The following is an 18,936-nucleotide window of genomic DNA, read 5'->3' as shown; positions in this document are numbered from 1 at the left end:
TACCTTGAACACACAATTAAATAAATACTTATTGTTATATTTAAAGTTAAATTGTAAGTGTGCTGTTTAGTCATTTGAGTTGTGAACCCAAGGGGAGGTGTATTCTGGCCTTGATCGAGTTGATCGTAACAGAATTGGGGGCCTATCCGGGAAGGTACACTGTAAAAAATTGAAGTTAATTGTTTTTCAACATTATCTGATTGTGTGTTTACATTGATATTTGTGCTGCATATTGTTGTTTGTAATTTAACTAGTTGCCCACTATGGCATTTGTTGCAGAAGATTTTGTTCAAGATGTATCTTGGGAGGTTTTTGATGAGCTCAAGAAGCCAGATTTAATGGCATTGGCCGTGTATTTGGAAATTGAAGTAAAGCATGCTATGCGTAAACAAGTCATCAAAAATACACTCATTGACCGTTTGGTTGCAGACGATTTGTTAGATGAGAAATGTCTGGAAAACAAAGTAGAAATTCTGGATAGTTCAGATTCTGCAGTAAAATTAAAACAATTAGAGATTCAGAAAGAAATTGAAATGACCAGATTAGAAATGGAGGAACGAATTAAATTGAAAGAAATAGAAGCCAAAGTACAAATGGAAAAAGATAAATTAGAAAAACAAGGCTCATCAAACTTCTCAGACAAATTTGATGCCACAAAGAATATAAGGTTAGTGCCAAAATTTCAAGAAACTGAAGTGGATAAATATTTCTTACACTTTGAGAAGATTGCCGAAAGTTTGAAATGGCCTAAAGAATCTTGGACATTGTTGCTCCAGTCAGTGTTCATTGGGAAAGCTAGAGAAATTTATTCTTCCCTATCAATTGAACAATGTCATAATTATGATGTGGTTAAGAAAGCAGTTCTTAAGGCCTATGAGTTGGTGCCCGAAGCTTACCGGCAAAAGTTCCGAAGTGCAAAGAAAGAAACCAACCAAACTCATGTTGAGTTTGCAAGAGTACAAGAACAAATGTTAGATAGGTGGCTTAGCTCTAAAAATGTGAACAATGAATTCAAACAACTTAGGCAATTGGTTTTGGTTGAGCAATTCAAGAGTTGTATCCATGCTGACATCAGGACTCACTTAGATGAGCGCGACATAAATAATTTAGAAGATGCAGCAATAACGGCAGATGATTACGCCCTCACGCATAAGTTGAGTACCAATAATACAGGTGGGCATAATAAGTTTAGTCAGTATCACAAGAATAATTATAATAAGCCTAACCAAAATAAATTGTCCCAAAATCAAAATAGCACTAAAGAAGGAAATAAACAGTCAGGTCCCTCAAATCAGGGAAGTAAAGGTCCTTCTAGTGAAAAACCAACCAAGTCATGGGATGGTTTTAAGAAGTCAGTGACTTGTGACTACTGCAAAGAACCAGGCCACACTAAGTCCAAGTGTTGGAAGTTAATGGGAAAGCAGTTGGCTCTACAACAGCAATCTGCACCCACAGGTTGTGCTGTGGCCATGAGATCTCAAGTTAGTTTTCAGGCTGTTAAACAGAAAGATCTTGAGTCTGAGAAAATTAGGGAAGACTTTGAACCATTTGTTTTGGAGGGTTCTGTATCACTTGAGAGTGATAAAGTTGATCCAAAGCCTATAAAGATCATGCGTGACACTTGTTGTGCACAGTCAATGATTTTGGAAGGGTCATTGCCCTTTAGTGAAGTAAGTGCAACAGGTGAAAATGTCTTGATTCAGGGCATTGGTATGGATATTATTAGTGTCCCTCTTCACAAGATGAATTTAAAGTCTGATTTGGTCTCAGGTACAGTCATAGTTGGAGTGAGGCCTGAACTCCCAGTCAAAGGTGTTTCTATGTTGTTAGGTAATGATTTGGCTGGTGGAAAAGTACTTCCTCAACCAATTGTTACCCGTGAACCCTGCACGGAGGCTGGTAATGATGACGAAAGTAGTGTCGTCTTTCCAGCTTGTGCAGTAACAAGAAGTATGACTCAGAAAACAATGCTTGAAGCAAATAGTAAGGATAAAGGGGATGACTTGGTCCCTAATCTAGATTTAGAGGGGACATTCATGACAGAGTTGGATGAACCAGGTCATCTTCTCTCTTCAGGAGAGAAAAGCTCTCCAAAACATAGCCAAGACTTCAAGCCCATGTTAATGGGGACAGTGATACTGATCCCTTGAGTCACAATAATTTAGTCATAGAACAGGAAAATGACCCTGAACTTAAGGACCTCGGTCAAAGGGCATTGACCCTACAGGAAGCTGAAGAAGTTCCTGTCTGTTTTTACAAACGGAATGGTGTTCTGATGAGGAAATGGAGACCACCTGATGCTCCAGCAACTGATGAATGGCAAGTCATTCATCAGATTGTAGTTTCCAAAGTATATCACAGGGAGGTCATCAGCATTGCCCATGATAGTCCCATGGCAGGACATCTAGGAATTAGAAAGACACATGATAGGATCTTGAATCATTTTTGGTGGCCTACACTTAGGAAGGATGTTTCTGAGTATTGTAGATCTTGTCACACTTGTCAAGTAGTGGGCAAGCCTAATCAGAAAGTCCCTGCGGCTCCTTTAAAGCCTATACCGGCGTTTGATGAACCATTTAGTCGGGTTATAGTTGATTGTGTAGGACCTCTCCCTAAGACTAAGTCAGGTAATCAGTATCTGTTGACTATCATGTGTGCCTCTACCAGGTTCCCAGAAGCTATACCCTTGAGAAACATTAAGGCTAAGACAATTGTGAAGGCTCTAACCAAGTTTTTCACTCTTGTAGGACTTCCAAAGTCGATACAGTCAGATCAAGGGTCAAATTTCACGTCAGGCTTATTTCAGGAAGTCATGTATGAGTTAGGAATAGAACAATACACCTCTAGTGCATACCATCCGGAGTCCCAAGGAGCTTTAGAGAGATTCCATCAGACTCTAAAGAATATGATTAGGACTTACTGTTTCGATTTTGAAAAGGATTGGGATGACGGTGTTCACCTATTATTGTTTTCTGCAAGAGAAGCAGTTCAGGAAACATTAGGTTTCAGTCCCTTTGAGTTAGTATTTGGGCGTACAGTTCGAGGTCCCTTAAAGCTTCTGAAGGAAAAATGGCTGAATGATGAAATTGATACAAACCTTTTGGATTATGTTTCCAAATTCAAGTATAGGCTTAATAGAGCAAATGAAATTGCTAGGGATAATCTAAAAGAGGCCCAAAGCAAAATGAAAAGGTGGTATGATAAGGATGCCAAAAGTAGAGTATTTAGTCCAGGAGACAAAGTACTGGTCTTGTTTCCAATACCTGGACACCCACTGCGGGCAAGATACCATGGGCCTTATACAGTAGAGTCAAAAGTGGGTGAAGTTGACTACATTGTCAAGACGCCAGATAGGCGCAAAAGTAGGCAATTGTGCCATATAAACATGCTCAAAGAGTATGTTGATAGAAATGATGATGGCAGTGTAAAACCAGTGTGCTCTGTAGGCCCTAGTAATGATAGTAGTCATGACGACACTCCAGAAATGGAAGTTGATCAAAGTGACAATAGTGATGATAGGCAGCATGAATACCCTATGAAGTTGCAAAACTCTGACGTGCTTGCAAAGTTGAACGAAAAATTAGGCCATCTTTCAGAAAATGTGCAGTGTGAATTGAAGCAATTAATTCACGAGAGGGAAGATATTTTCCCCGATGTTCCTAGTAGGACTAATGCTGCTGATCATGACGTTGATGTGGGTGACCATGAACCAATCAAACAGCACCCCTACAGAGTAAACCCACTGAAGAGAGCACATCTCAATAAAGAAATTGAGTATATGTTAAAAAATAACATAATAGAACCTAGCAAAAGTGAATGGAGTTCCCCATGTATTCTGGTTCCAAAACCAGATGGTTCCTTTAGATTTGTGACAGACTATAGAAAAGTCAATCAGTGCTCGAAAACGGATTCGTATCCGATTCCGCGTATAGACGATTGCATTGATAAAATTGGCAATGCAAAATTTGTTAGCAAGTTTGACCTTTTGAAGGGGTATTGGCAAGTCCCCCTCACTGATCGAGCCAAAGAAATTTCGGCCTTTTGCACCCCAGACGCCCTTTATCAGTATCGGGTTATGCCGTTTGGTATGAAAAATGCACCGGCAACGTTTCAGAGAATGGTCAATTGTATTGTGGCTGACACTGAAGGCTGTGAAGCCTATGTAGATGATTTGATTGTCTACAGCCAAACTTGGGAACAACACATAGGGCAACTCCGTCACTTGTTTAAGAAATTGTCACAAGCCAAACTAACAGTTAATTTGGTTAAAAGTGAATTTTGTCAAGCCAATATTGTTTATTTGGGTCATGTAGTAGGCCAAGGCAAGGTCAAGCCTATCAAGACTAAGGTTGAAGCAATTGAGAAATTCCCCACACCAAAGACTAGGAAAGAGCTTCAGCGATTTCTAGGTATGGCTGGATATTACAGGAGGTTCTGTCAGAATTTTTCTGATGTGGCCAGTCCATTGACAAATTTGTTGGCAAAGAATGTCAAATATGTTTGGTCAGAGGAAACCGAAAATGGTTTCAACAAAATCAAAGCCATACTGATTAGTGAACCAGTTCTGATAGCACCAGACTTTCAGAAACAATTCAAGTTGGCCATAGATGCCAGTGACATAGGGTGTGGTGGAGTTCTAATGCAAGTTGGTGAAGATGGAATAGATCACCCTATTTCATACTTCTCCAAAAAGTTTGACAAGCACCAAAGAAATTACTCCACTATTGAAAAGGAGTGCCTTGCTCTCATTTTGGCATTGGAGCATTTTGATGTATATGTGGGTACCACTGTGCACCCAGTGCTTGTCTTCACAGATCATAACCCCCTGACCTTCATCCACAGGATGAAAAACAAAAATCAGAGACTAGTAAGGTGGAGTTTGACCTTGCAGGAATACAACCTGGACATCAGGCATATCAAAGGCAAAGATAATGTGATGGCTGATGCCTTGTCCAGAGTTGGATAGTTTATCATTAACAAGCAAAGAGTTTTAAAAGAAAAGGTGTCATTGTAAATAAATTCTGTATGTAAACCTTTAAGGTTATGAGTGCCTTAAATAGGCTTAAATGTTCATATGAGATTAAAAGTTAAGAAAGTTTCCTTTTCAATCAAACTTTCTTTCTTTAAGGGGGAGGGTGTTACAGGCCCCTAAGTAGTCTCAATAATTTGTATGATTTTTGCAACAATTAGTTGTAGTATAAATCAATATCATAGAATATTATAAATTAATCTAAGAATCATAGTATAGAACTGCCTGGTGTGTGTGCATATCTGGTGTGTGCAGAATATTTGGAAAAGTTGAGAAGCTTCTAGAAGAGTTAGAACATTTGAGAACAATGTAGAACATCCCAATACAGTACACATTGGAACAAGCTAGAACATTGGAGTGCCGCCAAGGGGACATCCCCTGTGCTATTTTTAGAACACTAGGTGAGGATTTCCTGGAAAGGTGAAGTGACCTTTTGGATTGGTTGAACTGAGCTGGAGCTACTGTAAGATGCTTCTAGAATGGATGGACATTTCAAGATCTTTCTGGACTTGTGAAAAGGCTATATAAGCACCTGATAATTTGAGATCGAGAGTTTTTAACCATCTTGGCTCCAGGAGTTTAATAACCTCTCGCTCAAGTGAATCCTACAATTCCAGTGTGAGTAAATACTCACTTAGTTTGACAGTAAAGTTATAGCTGTCTTTTTATTAGTGGATTTGCTACAAGTTTACCGGCTTCGAAGTCGCCCATCGTTGTGTAGCCGTCTTCGGTTCTGTGCCAGTCAGCACTAATTATTGTGGCCTCTGAGTTACCCAAGGACAGGAATCCAAGGATAAACAAGCTGCAAGCACAACTTGGACATTCATTAGTAGTCGACCTCCGAAGTGGAAGTCATCAAGTTGGGAGCTGGATTTCTTCAATATTGGACCTTCGTCCGTCTACAAGTTTCGCTGGAATATTCGCCAGGACTTTTTGTCACTGCGCTCGCGTCGCAGCACACACCAGGTAGTGAGTAAATTATAGTATAACTTATTAAATCTGTTTTAGTGTAAACTGCTTAGATATTGATAAATGATCTTTGTTTGATTTTAACTACCTTGAACACACAATTAAATAAATACTTATTGTTATATTTAAAGTTAAATTTTACAGTGTGCTGTTTAGTCATTTGAGTTGTGAACCCAAGGGGAGGTGTATTCTGGCCTTGATCGAGTTGATCGTAACAATATATATATATATATATCGAAGATGAAAATTGAAAATTAAAAAACGGGATTTGGATCTCTCTTTTGAGCTATTTGGCGATTGATAGAACTTTTTTTTTTAAATAATGTTTACAGGTTCTCGATATTTCAATATGTTAACTGAAGTTGAAGCTGAACTTAGCACAGAAGATCTGGAGAAATTAGTGGATATAGCAAAAGATGAGGATAAGAATTTTAGGTTCGAAGACACGGGTGTACAACCAAAAGTGTTGGCAAACATTGGAAACAACGGGTTATTTACAGAGAATGATCTGTCATGGCTGGAAGCTGCTCTGATGAAGGTCCACACTCGTGATGCAGCTAACATTGTATGCAATTTTGCATACGGGAAAGGTAACGAAAACATGTTCAGCACATTATTTTTTGGTCGGACAAATTGCCTCGAATCACTAACTTCAAAAGTGACTAGAATAAGCTATTTTCCTCATAGAAATTAACCATTACCGTATTAAACTATCGCTTCGAAATCCATAAAACCCCGTTAAATAGTTCAATGTAATGCGGAGTGGGGGGTGTAACTCGATACATTCAAAGAAACCCAAACGTTTCAATTATTGGATATCACTCTCCGCCGTTAAACAAAATTAAAACAAACGTTAAGTAAACGCCGTTACAAATAAACTTTGCAAATACTGAATATTTGAAGAGAACTATCAGTTTACATGACACTTTAGGTTTGGAAATACTAAGCTGCAGGGTCGTAGCTATTCTTTGTGGTGTTAGGGGAAAAGCCAAAGTTTGTTCCAATTTAAAAGTCAGGGAATTAAAGATTTTACTAATACACATGTCATGTCATGACATTACGACTGATACGAATTGGAATAGGTGGAGGTGGTTTTCTGACGTCCGTTCTGGGGAAGTTGTAACGGGAGGGATATCTCCTTCCGTTTTAGAAAATTTTATTTCATGAAGAGGGCGTACATTGCGAAATTGCACTAGTATTTTCGTAAGTTTACAAATATTTTTTAAACGACTTTGCGTGCGTGTCCTGAAAATTGAAAGCAATTTTAAAGCAAAGGTTTAGAAGAGAGGAGTAGGCACGTGTCATTTTACATATTAAAGATATGAAAAAAATACAACTACCTAATACTACGTGTGGGTGAAGGTGTATGCAGGTAACCCCTTACCAAGTGACCCAAAAGGAGATCTGTAGACGGTTTTCCTTTATTAATTACAACAATCAAGTTCGACACAGGTTGCAACCCTACCCCCACCCCCCTCTCTCCGCCTCTCTCTCTCTCGCTCTCATTGGTTTCGCTTCTGCTTAAATTTACAGCTTTAAATCCGTGATAATGAACTGGATTTGAGCCTAGCCAATATCTATGTAAACCAGCATGATTTGAATATAAACTATTGGTTCATAACCTTGCGTTCTTTTCAATTACCTATATAGATGACAGCGACCATGATTTTCCAAGTGAACCAGAATCTTCGAATAATGAAGAGGAAGACGACCTACCAAAAACCTTCGAAGATTTACTAGAATGCATCGGTTTAGTTGGTAAACATTATAACAAACTTACTCTGCAAGAGTTTCTTATTGTACGAGATTGTAGTACTAACACCAGTTTAATGCACACATTCTGGCAGAAAATCACTTCACTAGACCACAGGGTTGTTTTATCTCAGAATCTTCTTCCAGAAAATATCAGTATGCGCGATTTCATTTTTAGTCTTCTACATTGTTCTGATGACTTTCTCAGACAAGATATTTTGGAGAAACTATCAGCCTGCCAGTTAGCAGTACCTTTCCTCCTCCAAGGGGTAAGAGAAAAGAAACCTGAAATACTTCGTTGGGCTTGCCGTAGAATCGTCAAAAAATGGCAAGGACAAGATGATCCATTCTCCCTAGAAAAATCCATTATAACGCACCCAACATATACTGTGGCCATTTTGCGAATTGGCGATGTATATATCTCTACACTGTAAAAACACCTGGGTCATTTTGTGTGACCCATCTGCTGAGTCAGCCATACTGTACCCAGAAATGGGTCGTATTGGTTGAGTTATTACGCAAGATTGTTTGAAATTGTGAAATAGCTCGATGAAAGTTTGACTTTTTGCACTGGGTCACTCTCAAAGACTTTTCTCATTGGATAAGTTATGTCATGTGACCACTATCAGCGTTTTTGCATGACGCCTTTCGTAGACGACAGCTGAACACCGTCACACAAATCTACAAACCATACGTAAATTCAGGACCAAGAAGGCAGTCTAAGTTGAATCAAAAACTTTGATGGGCTCTGAAAATGGACACGTTTGTTAGTTCCATCCTTGATGACTGGGGTTTGCCAATGTAAATACCAATATTCAAAGGTAAATATACGCCAAAGTATGCTGACTAGTTCAGGCCACAGGCGCTCGCAACGTTAATTAGTTAAATACTATATTATAGTATGCCATTGTAGATATGATGATAGGCTAGGCCTAAGTAACATATTAGTGTTGCGAGCGCCGTGGTTCAGACAAGCCCATAATTACCCTGATACAGTGATAGTGATACTGATAGTGATACATAGATAGCTGTAATGTTAGACCTAACGTTTGGTCTTTGATAAAGCATAGGCCTAACCTCACTACGTAAGTTTAACTAAATATAACGTTAGAGGCTAAGACTAGTATAATGTTACTTGTTAATAGCTATCTTGCTGAACAGAGAGTTAACAGTGTGCTATTAAATGTAGTAAAACAGTAGCATAATCAGACTTTTTAGTGGGGGTGGGGAGAGCTGAAGGGTCTGTGCAATGGGAGGGGGACAAGATATGGGGAAGGGGTGTAAGGGGAGGGATAAAATTCTTGTATTTAAGGGGTGGACAAGATGTAAAATGGTTCATCATTTCTATCTTACTAATTTACTTGTATGTCAATTTGGGGCGGATGGGGGTGACCAATTGGGGGCTTTCCCCCTACTGGTTATGCCACTGCAGTAAAATATGATATACTCCAACAAACAGTCTTTGCCAAGACTATAGTCGGTGTAATTGAACAATTGAAGTTAACTATATATGTCCTATTTTTATCTGTGGACTATAGGTAGCATGGTACACAAAAGCCCATGGGAAACATCCTGCTACAGGCTATGCTGCAGACTGTCTTGAGGAAAGATTGCCCGAAAACGATCCCATGCCTTTAAGAAACAAGAAGCAACACAGAAAGAAGTAAAGAAGCCTACGCCTGTAAAGTTCAACATAAAAACAGATCCAAAAGGTACTAATACCATTATCTTGAACAGTCTACATACAATATACTCAGTAAGGGATATGGGTCAATTTCTTTTAACTGTGTAGGCTAAGTAACTGATATTCCTACATCCTCAGTCATTCCTACTGGTATGTACAGTAATTAAATCGCATGAAATGTCATGATGATTTTTCACTTATAACAGTCAGGTACCAAGTTAAGTTGCTTGAACCTTAAACTTAGTATGTAGGTAGCCCTTTGTGAGTAGATGATCCCTCTATTTTTTCATGGAGGTCCAAGGTCATTTGAGGTCAACAGAATCTTAAATCTGCTATGGTAATGATTCAAGTGAAAAGATTTTCTAATTGTTTAAATTAGTGACAACAGAATTAAGTGTGCATTGAAAGCATGCTTTTCTTTCTTCCAAAGGTTGGGACCAATCTTCCTCAATTCATGGAAGATGAGCTTAAGCGAGATAGAACTCGAAAGCAGCCATTCGTCCTTACATTTGGTGATAGAAGGTATCCGACTCAGTCATTTGTGATCATCGAAGGGGTTGCTCTGCCAGAAACAGATTTGATTGCAGCTTTTGATATTTGTTTCAAATCATTGTACTTGTTTGACATAGCCTACCCCTGCCAGTGTCAAACAACCTGGGAATTTATACACAAATTCCTCTTTAAGCTTAGTGAAGGGAAAGGAAAGGTTTCGACATCCCCTTCAGTAAGAAGCCTACCTGCTTTTTTAAGTAGTCAGTAAGAGAAAAAAAGGTATGTAAACAATTTTGTCAAAAGTAGTGTTTAATATGATTTATTTGGTTTTTTATACATTGTAACCTTTTATCGTATAATTTTCTCAAAACACATAAGGGATATGAACATATCTCCTGTAAACCTTGGGCAGTGCAACATTAGGTTAACACTTAGCTGATGGTCATTAACATGATGGGATGATTACATGAGGTTTTTTTAATTTACATAATGTGACAAAGTTGTTTGCTATTTATGTTTGCATGTTATATTACCTTGAACAAGGGTTTAAGTTTCATTTGGTATTTGTTATTGTTAAGTTTAGATGGACTAAAGAAGCAGAACTGCCTCACAAACAGTGGTGCAAAACTAGTGTTCTTCCATACATCATACATGCACAGTAGCCAAAAGCATGACTGATGTACATTTTTTGCCTGAGCAACTGAAAATTTAATACATATTGTAACATATTGGTGGTGCAAAAATATTCATTCACAGTGTTTCCATTTATTGATGACTTTTCAGTGATTATAAGTCTTGTACTGTATGTTATAAACAGCTGTTCCTCATTCAAATCTAATGCTGTTTTGGTACAAGGACTACTGAGGAAATTATCACCTTTGGGATATGCTTGCAAGATTTTATTAATTGGCAGCTGGCCATAGGGTTTGTCTTGCCCCACCAACCCACTGCAAAATATGTTTGATATTGTCTTTGACTTTTGACCATGACAAAGCCCCCACCAAACATTGAGCTTTCCAAAATATTTGATTTCTTACAGCCACCATTGATGTACTACATGTCTTCTTTGTATACCTAACATTTTATACAATTGATAACTATGGAATGTTGTTTATTTATGTTCTTTAAAAACAATTAGAAATGCTAGCTAATAATCAAATTACTACAGTGACTAAGGATACAAGTAGAGAGTGAGTGCATGCTCCAATCTCGATTACAAACACTGCAGCAAACCTAGCTGTGAGATCAACAATTAAAGTCCTTCAAGTAGTACAGAACATATTCCTCAGTGAACTAAAGTTTGCGCACATGAATAAATGATCAGTTTTTTTCAGTTAAGTATGTCAGGATTTTTAGGAACATTGCTTAATTTCCAATGATTCTCAATTGGTACATTAGCCTTAGCCTATGTTCTTGTGTTCATTGTTTGTTTAGTTTTATGAGTATCACATTACTCTGATTTTTACTGTTACTATGATGTTCTAGTTGGAATAAAACAAAACGAATATCGATAATTATATGTGAAATAGAAGAAATTGCATGCTTTATTGTAACACCACTTTGTGATTTGAATAAATTAATTTATCTTTAGGAATCGAAGTCTTATGTCATTTCTTTTATAGACTTCCTGCAACTGCAAATGTAAATTCAGCTTTGACCCATTTACGTGGTCAATTTATTTGACCCAATCTGCTGGGCTGGTGGAGATTGCACTAACCACTGGGTCAAAAGCTGGGTTAAAGTAACATATGGGTCAAAGTAGCGTATGGGTCAAAATAACCCAGTTTTAGGTCAGATGTCAAATGACACAGATCCTTGGTCAAATTGACCCAAACCTGGGCTGGTGGAGATTCCACTAAGTTGCTGGGTCAAATTTGGGTCAAAAAATGACCCAAGTGTTTTTACAGTGTAAGTCACAAATACTTAATCGCATGTTGTCTTTGTGTCAAGGATATGATTTACATCATTTTTTCTTAAATAGCGAAAGTGACAAAGTGAAGCCAAAATATTCATTAGGAACTGTTGAGAGCATTTGGTTTCTCCCTCGGAAGGGCACAGATAAAGAAACAATCAAGAATGTAACAACATTTCTAAATTTAAGAGGAGATTGTAGAGCTTTCCCGATCCAAACAGAGTTTTGTTGCAAAACAGCAGACTTAACCATAACATTTGTTTCAGAAGTAAACAAGGTAGATTCTGAAAAGTACGTTGAAAATGTTAAAAGCGCGTCAGCCAAATCTCTCTTCATCGAAGTAACTGGAAAGGAGACGAATATCCCGGATATGAGACCCCTGTTAAATAGCCAGTCGATACTTGTGGGGGAAACTCAAATAAACTGCCTTGAACAAAAGTTATGTCAATTTGTAAGTCAATGCTACCAGCGAGGTAAAGCTTGCGGTACACTGGAAAATGTGACTAAAATTTCAGACAGCGATATAGATTTTGATGACGCGAAAAATGAGAACCAAAATGCAAGGAAATTCATCAAAGATATATTCCAGAGTATTCCGTTCAAAAGCTGTCTAGAATTCAAGAAGAAATGTTTCCCGCTACAAGAATCATGGCAGGAGTGGGTTCAATTAGATAGAACTCGGTTTGATTCAGATAATATTAGGGAAGATTGTTCTTTTGAAAAACACAGAGAAAAGACCAATACAGGAAAGAAACACAAAAGAGAAACACAACTTCAAAATCACTTTTCACAGACGATGAAAATATTTTACAATGGTATAAAGGACACAGAAAAAAACTTCGCTCGTTCTCAGTACATATTCTGTTTTCTTCATGACAAGATACAAGAATTAGTAAGCGAAGATACAACCAAAACTATGAGATTAATCTCTACAGCAGAAAACAAAGACTCTGAAGAAGTAAATAGGTCAGAGCTACAAGAAGTAATTACAAGCTGTGAGAATATAGATGCGTCTCATTCGACAAACCAGAACATTGACGATAAAACTAACGATGTTGTATTGAAGAGAGTCAGATGTGAACATTTAGGAAGTGAACATTTTCTAAGAGAGATGGGTCAACTTTACGAGGCATACATGGATATTTATGACAAATATGCTCTATCAAAGGAAACGGCTGATATACCTTTGTTTCCGTCGATAGCTATGAGTTTAGCATTACAGATGCATCCATTTGAATTAATGGATGGTGACACTGGGTTTGTACCAATAACGTGGATTACCGCAGTTCTTGACAAAATGACAGAACATTTACACGACCCAAGGGTTCTTGTAATTAGTGTCGTTGGTGTTCAGAGTAGTGGTAAATCCACCCTCCTTAACAGTATGTTTGGTTTACGGTTTCCCGTTCGCGCAGGACGTTGTACACGTGGTCTCTTCGCTCGATTTCTGAAAATTGAAAAAAACCTCGCAAAAGAGTTGGGTTTCAAGTATTTCATTATCGTTGACACTGAAGGAATAAAGTCTATTGACCATGATGACCATAGGTTTGATAATGAACTGGAAGTATTGCTAACGTAACAATATTTAACATAAGTGGTGAAAACATTGGTCCGGATGTGGCCGGTATTTTACAAATAGCTGCGCATGCGCTGATGCGGATGAAGGAAGTTGATTTAGAATGCAGATGTAAAATAATTCAACAACGAGTATCCGATCTAACAGCAGCAGACAGAAATAAAGGCAATATGGACAAGATTAAAGAAACACTCGATGAGGCAACAAAGTTTGCTGCAGAAGAGGAAGGCTTGGAAGGTCGTTATAAAGAGTTTTCCGACGTTGTAGATTTAAAATTTGACGAAGATTTGCAGTACGTACCAAGCCTATGGACCGGAGGAATGGCGCCCCCAAATCATATGTATGGAGAGAAAGTTATCAAAATAAAACGAGGACTTTTACGAGATATCAGAAATAAAATAATCACTCCAGATTTAACCTTATCTACATTCACAGGTCGCGTGAGAGATGTATGGAGCGCCGTTAAAGAGGAAAACTTTGTCTTTAATTTTAAGGACAGTATCAAAGCTGTAGATTGCAATCAGTTTTGCCTCCATTATAATGAATGGATAGTGCAAATGAGACAAGCAATAATGGATAAATCTAATGTCTGCCTAAGCAATGTCAAAAATGCAGTATATAACGGTGGCAGTGTTGAGTATTTGATAGCACATTTAGAAGACGAAGTGGAAAGGCAAAGCAAACTACTGAGAGATTTAGTAGAAAAGTACGTTCTAGACCATCCTCGCAAGAGCATGATTTCTAGACATAAACAAGGATTCCTGGAGGATATTCATATTGCAGTGAAAGATGCAAGACAACAGGCACAGCAAAGGATAACGGAAGAATACGAGATTATGAAACTTGAACGTAATTTGCCAAATCTGGGACCAAAATGGTTGATGAGAATGATTACTGACGTCAAAGAAGTAGCAAGTACAAGGGCAGTTACTGAGGAATTACCGCACTTAAATACATTCGATGAAGACCGATATGAATATGAACTGGATGAATTGTGGATAAAATGGACGAAAGAAATCAAACAAGAGAGTGGTATCACACAAATCCAAATATCGCCGTCTGATATTAAAACGTTATGTGATAAGTTATTGTTAAGAATGACACGGGATATGGCTATAGGGAGCGATATACATAATTTATTATCAAAGGAAGGAGGAATAGAGAAACACATCGAGTTATCAGATTGTTCAAAGTACATCAACGATAAGCAGGTCAAGGCTTGGATGAAAAATAGAGTTACTACTCACAAAGAAGGTAAAGGCCCTAGTGAAAGAGAAAGCGAAATGCCGGAAAATGAAATAATTCAAAATGAAAAACAGAAAGCTATCAATATCATGATACTATCTATTGAATCATCGATAGATGAGCTCAAGAGTCAAAAGAGAAAGCATTTTGATAGAAATGTTTTTCAATTGCTAGTGCGAAAAACACTAAAAAATCTTTCGAAAAAGACAGAAGGTGACATAAAACTACCAAATAGTTTAATTGCAAAAGGACTTATGCACTTATGTGGTAGGGCATTTAATGAGGTTTTTAAGTATACAGAGGTTAGTGATGATAATTACAATAGTTATTTCTACCAGGAAATTGATATAGTGAGAAAAACGTTTTTTAGTTTCATAACGCAAAGTGACTTGGAATACAACCTATCAGAGGTCTTTTATTACTACATTAGAAGAGAATTACAGAAAAAGTATGAACATTTTATAAAGAATTTTGATTACAGTAAACTTACTGAACGATTGAGTTTACCTTGGGACGTCTTAGAATACGAAAGTCGAGACGTGTTTGAGCATGAATGGGGATGTGATTTAATTTATGATAATATGTGTAACATCATGGAATGGTCTTTTGACTACTGCGAGCACTTACAAACAGACAGTTATGATACAGAAATGAAAAAATTTGATAGATTTCTTGTAACTATCTGCGACGATCTGACCACAATGGAGAACAATTTAAATCATACTGACTCATATCAAGACTGGATCGGTCGTCTGTTGGAGACATTTAATATAGACTCGTCAGTGCGACGTACAAACGACATCTATGATAATCCTCGTCCTCTGGAAGTCTCTCGTCATTTAAAAGAGCTTATAAATGAATGGGAACCACGGGAGGAAGACGACTGTCCTGAATTAGACCGCTCATCCTTGAAAATAGCAGCAGGATTATCGAATGTTTGTAAGGAAACCTGTCCAATGTGTGGTTTGTTCTGTGATAATATCATGAAGAGTCATAAAATACATTCTTCTCATTTACATCGTCCTAGAGGCATGGCAAGAGAAACATACCCTGGTACTAATAGGCTGGTATTAGAGGATTGCTCTTCATCCATCCTACTTCCTGATGCAATGTGTACGATAACTGGTGAAGTATTCCATTGTAAAGATTACAAACAGTGTTACCCAGACTGGGATATTCTTCCTTCTACAAATGATCCTGGTAAACTATTTTGGCAATGGATATTTGTAGATTTTAGTAAGATGTACTCTGATGTCTGTGATATAGAGTTTCCTAACAGCTGGTTAAATATTACAAGAGAAGAAGCTTTACAAAGCTTAATCGATGATAAACAATTAAAGACGGAGATGAGAACCAATCAAAACCAACACACTAAGGACGATAATGACGAACAGAAGCTTGTTGCAGATGAGGAGGATGATTCAGATTCTGAGGAGAGCAAAGAAGCAGATTCTGCGAGTTCTAATAGTCCCTCAGATGATGAATCTGAAAGCTCGTCAGATGATGAATCTGAGAGCTCGTCAGATGCTGAATCCGAAGTAGTTCAGTCATAAATTATACACAGTAGAAACGGAGTCATAGCTGTAAACTATAATATCAAAATATGGGATCGCGATTATACTTCCGCCATCAAGTGTACATAGTAAAAAAACGATCACAGCTGAAAATTACATATTTTACGGCTCACAAAATTTCAGTTTTGATTAACTTGTTGAGTTACAATATAAAGCAAACATCAGCGTAAATTCCGTTAATTTTCAGCACAACACAGTAACTTCATTGCTTACGAAAATTATTTTCAAAATACATGTTAATTTTATTGATGTTTTCTTGTTCGATTTCAATACAATTATCACCACAAGAACGAACCACAAAAGATATATCTAAACTTTGTTAACCCCAATATAAATATTTACCCTATGTCAACAGTGAGACGAAACACAAATACACTGCTTTAAGAAATGCGATCATAAATACATAAAATGTACTGAAATAATAAGGTATCTTAATTGTGAGTAAACATACTTATGCACTCGGATACTTCAAAAAACAATTAAAGTTTGCCATTTAATTTACAACACACAGGGAGGGGATGGTATAAGTTTATAACTACAAGTTATGAACCAATCGCTACAAAATTCTCAAAATCATTCATTCAATTTTCAGAGTAAAATTTTCATTTTTAAGTCATAATCATAGAGAATATTCGTGTATAAATCACGTTTAGGGGCTTCCATTGCGCGGACGGGCCCGGGAACTTGACCCACCGGCCCTCTTTTTGAAGCCTTTATATTTCTTCAAGAATATTATGAAATGCGAATAAATTATTCTTTATCCCATAATTCCCTGGCCTCCTTATTGACCACGGGCCCGGCACTAACCCTCTGTTTCTATTTTCATTTTATGCACAAGAATACCAAGAAAGTTTCGATCGACGGTTGAATAGTAACGCATTCTTAAAAAAATATGAATTATATCTATCCGTATGTTGTTCTGTCGATTGTCCGAAGCAGTTCTCTTATATGCTACTGAGTTTTAAGGTCTTCCGTAAATGTTCCTCAATTTGAATCAACGGAAAATTAGTTTCATTTTCTGTATATATTAATTACCGATAAATTCATATGTATGCTAATGCACTGTACTGGGATCATTCAAATAACAATTTTTTTATCAAATAAAACAACCAACAAATGTACATATTCAATTCAAATTATCCTTTTTATTTTATATTAAAAGTTACACGTTCCAAAACTGTAAGCATATTGTTTAAAACAGTTTTAAAGTTTCCGTAAATTTTTCTCAAATATTGCGTTTGTAATAAATGGAAACTAGTTCATTTTCTGTATATATTTACTACCGATAAATTGATTATTATGCTAATGGACTGTACTGAGATCATGTAAATACCCGACATATAAGTCATAACCATAAAGAATATTCATGTATAGATTACGTTTACGGGCCTCCAGGGCGCGGGAGAGCCCGAGAACGTAACCCGCCGGCCCTCTTTTGAAGCCTGCATATTTCCTCATGTATATAATGTAACGCAAATCATTATTCTTTATCCCAAACTTTCCTGGCCTACTTATTGACCACGTGCCCTTGCCCTCCTTTTTCTATTTTCATTTTATGTACAACAAGTCAAAGAAAGCTTACATTGTCGGATGATGTTGAAGCATTCTTAACAAAATATCCATTATATCTATTTGACGGTCTGTTGTTCTGTTGTAATGTTAGCTGTTTGGATTCTCGATTGTCCAACAGCTCTCTTATGCTACTGTGTTTTAAGCTTCTCCGTCATTTTTTCTTTAATATTGCATTTGACTAAACGGCAATAACTTCCATTTTCTGTATTTATTTACTATTGATAATTAATTATTATGTTATTTATTGTACTGGGATCATGTAATCATATTTTCATCAAATGAAACTTCAAACAAATGTACATTTCTTAATTCAATTTTTATTAAAAGTTACAAGTTCCAAAACTTTTGACATAACGGTCAAAACAGCTAAGAAGTAATCCATATTTTTAATTTTCGTATAATGATAATTTTGTTAAGAGGTACGTTGTGTAATACGTGACATTTTTTCGTGCACGTAACAGAACGACCACAACTGCCACGATACTTGGTAAGTGTTGTACATACGTTGCTTCGTAGAAAGCTAATATTAGGAGAAATATTATAAAAACATACAATCTTTTCCATGTATTAATTACTACGCTTTCATTACCTTGAATTGAGATAAGGTAAATTGACTTGTTTTAATATTCTTCGTGAATGAATTTGAGATCGAAGAAATGTCATCTGGGAATGATCATGAACCCAAACTGGTTGACATTTTGTCACAAAGGGGATGGGATTGTACAGGAGTTACAGGGGTGTGTTTCTACCATCCCCTTCACTCTTGTGACAAACTGAAAAGTCAAATTTTTACCTTTTGGTAAATTACATTTGCCTGTATTTAATCTCAAATGAATACGTGTTATGCAGAGAAGGCCGTTTGTGAAAGTTTTAGATGCAGTTTCGGGATTTGGCAATCCTTCAAATTGTGTAGCCCTCCAGAAAATATTCTATCGCCACTATTGAGTGTCAAAGAACGAGTTCGAGCAGTAAAATTGATAGCCTCTCGTTGGCTTTTTCGTGTAGAATTCAACTTAGTTATATAATCTTCAGCAAAGCATTACATCGTCTATCAGAACAATATATTTTGAGATGTTTTTCTTATGTTTGTGTTCCTTTGATATTCATGTAGTAAGCTATTATAGTTTCAAT

General features: G+C 37.1%; 1 protein-coding gene across 3 annotated transcripts in view; it reads left to right on the top strand.

The window, feature by feature from the left end:
• LOC139982288 (interferon-induced very large GTPase 1-like) overlaps positions 1-17,173 on the top strand; it is a 41,502-nt gene extending 24,329 nt beyond the window's left edge. For 2 of the 3 annotated variants that reach the window (XM_071995014.1, XM_071995161.1), the window contains exons 3-5: positions 6,331-6,588; positions 7,649-9,462; positions 9,865-17,173. In XM_071995014.1, the coding sequence (XP_071851115.1) occupies positions 13,492-16,212 (2,721 nt within the window). In that variant the 5' untranslated portion in view covers positions 6,331-6,588; positions 7,649-9,462; positions 9,865-13,491 and the 3' untranslated portion in view covers positions 16,213-17,173. The remainder of the gene's footprint in view (positions 1-6,330; positions 6,589-7,648; positions 9,463-9,864) is intronic. The other variant, XM_071995083.1, reaches the window with a different exon arrangement.
• The last annotated feature ends 1,763 nt before the right edge of the window (positions 17,174-18,936 follow it).

The sequence above is a fragment of the Apostichopus japonicus genome, chromosome 1, assembly GCF_037975245.1.
Source record: "Apostichopus japonicus isolate 1M-3 chromosome 1, ASM3797524v1, whole genome shotgun sequence".
Taxonomy (NCBI): domain Eukaryota; kingdom Metazoa; phylum Echinodermata; class Holothuroidea; order Aspidochirotida; family Stichopodidae; genus Apostichopus; species Apostichopus japonicus.
The sequence above is the reverse complement of the archived record's forward strand: the minus strand, read 5'-3'. Positions and strand labels throughout refer to the sequence as shown.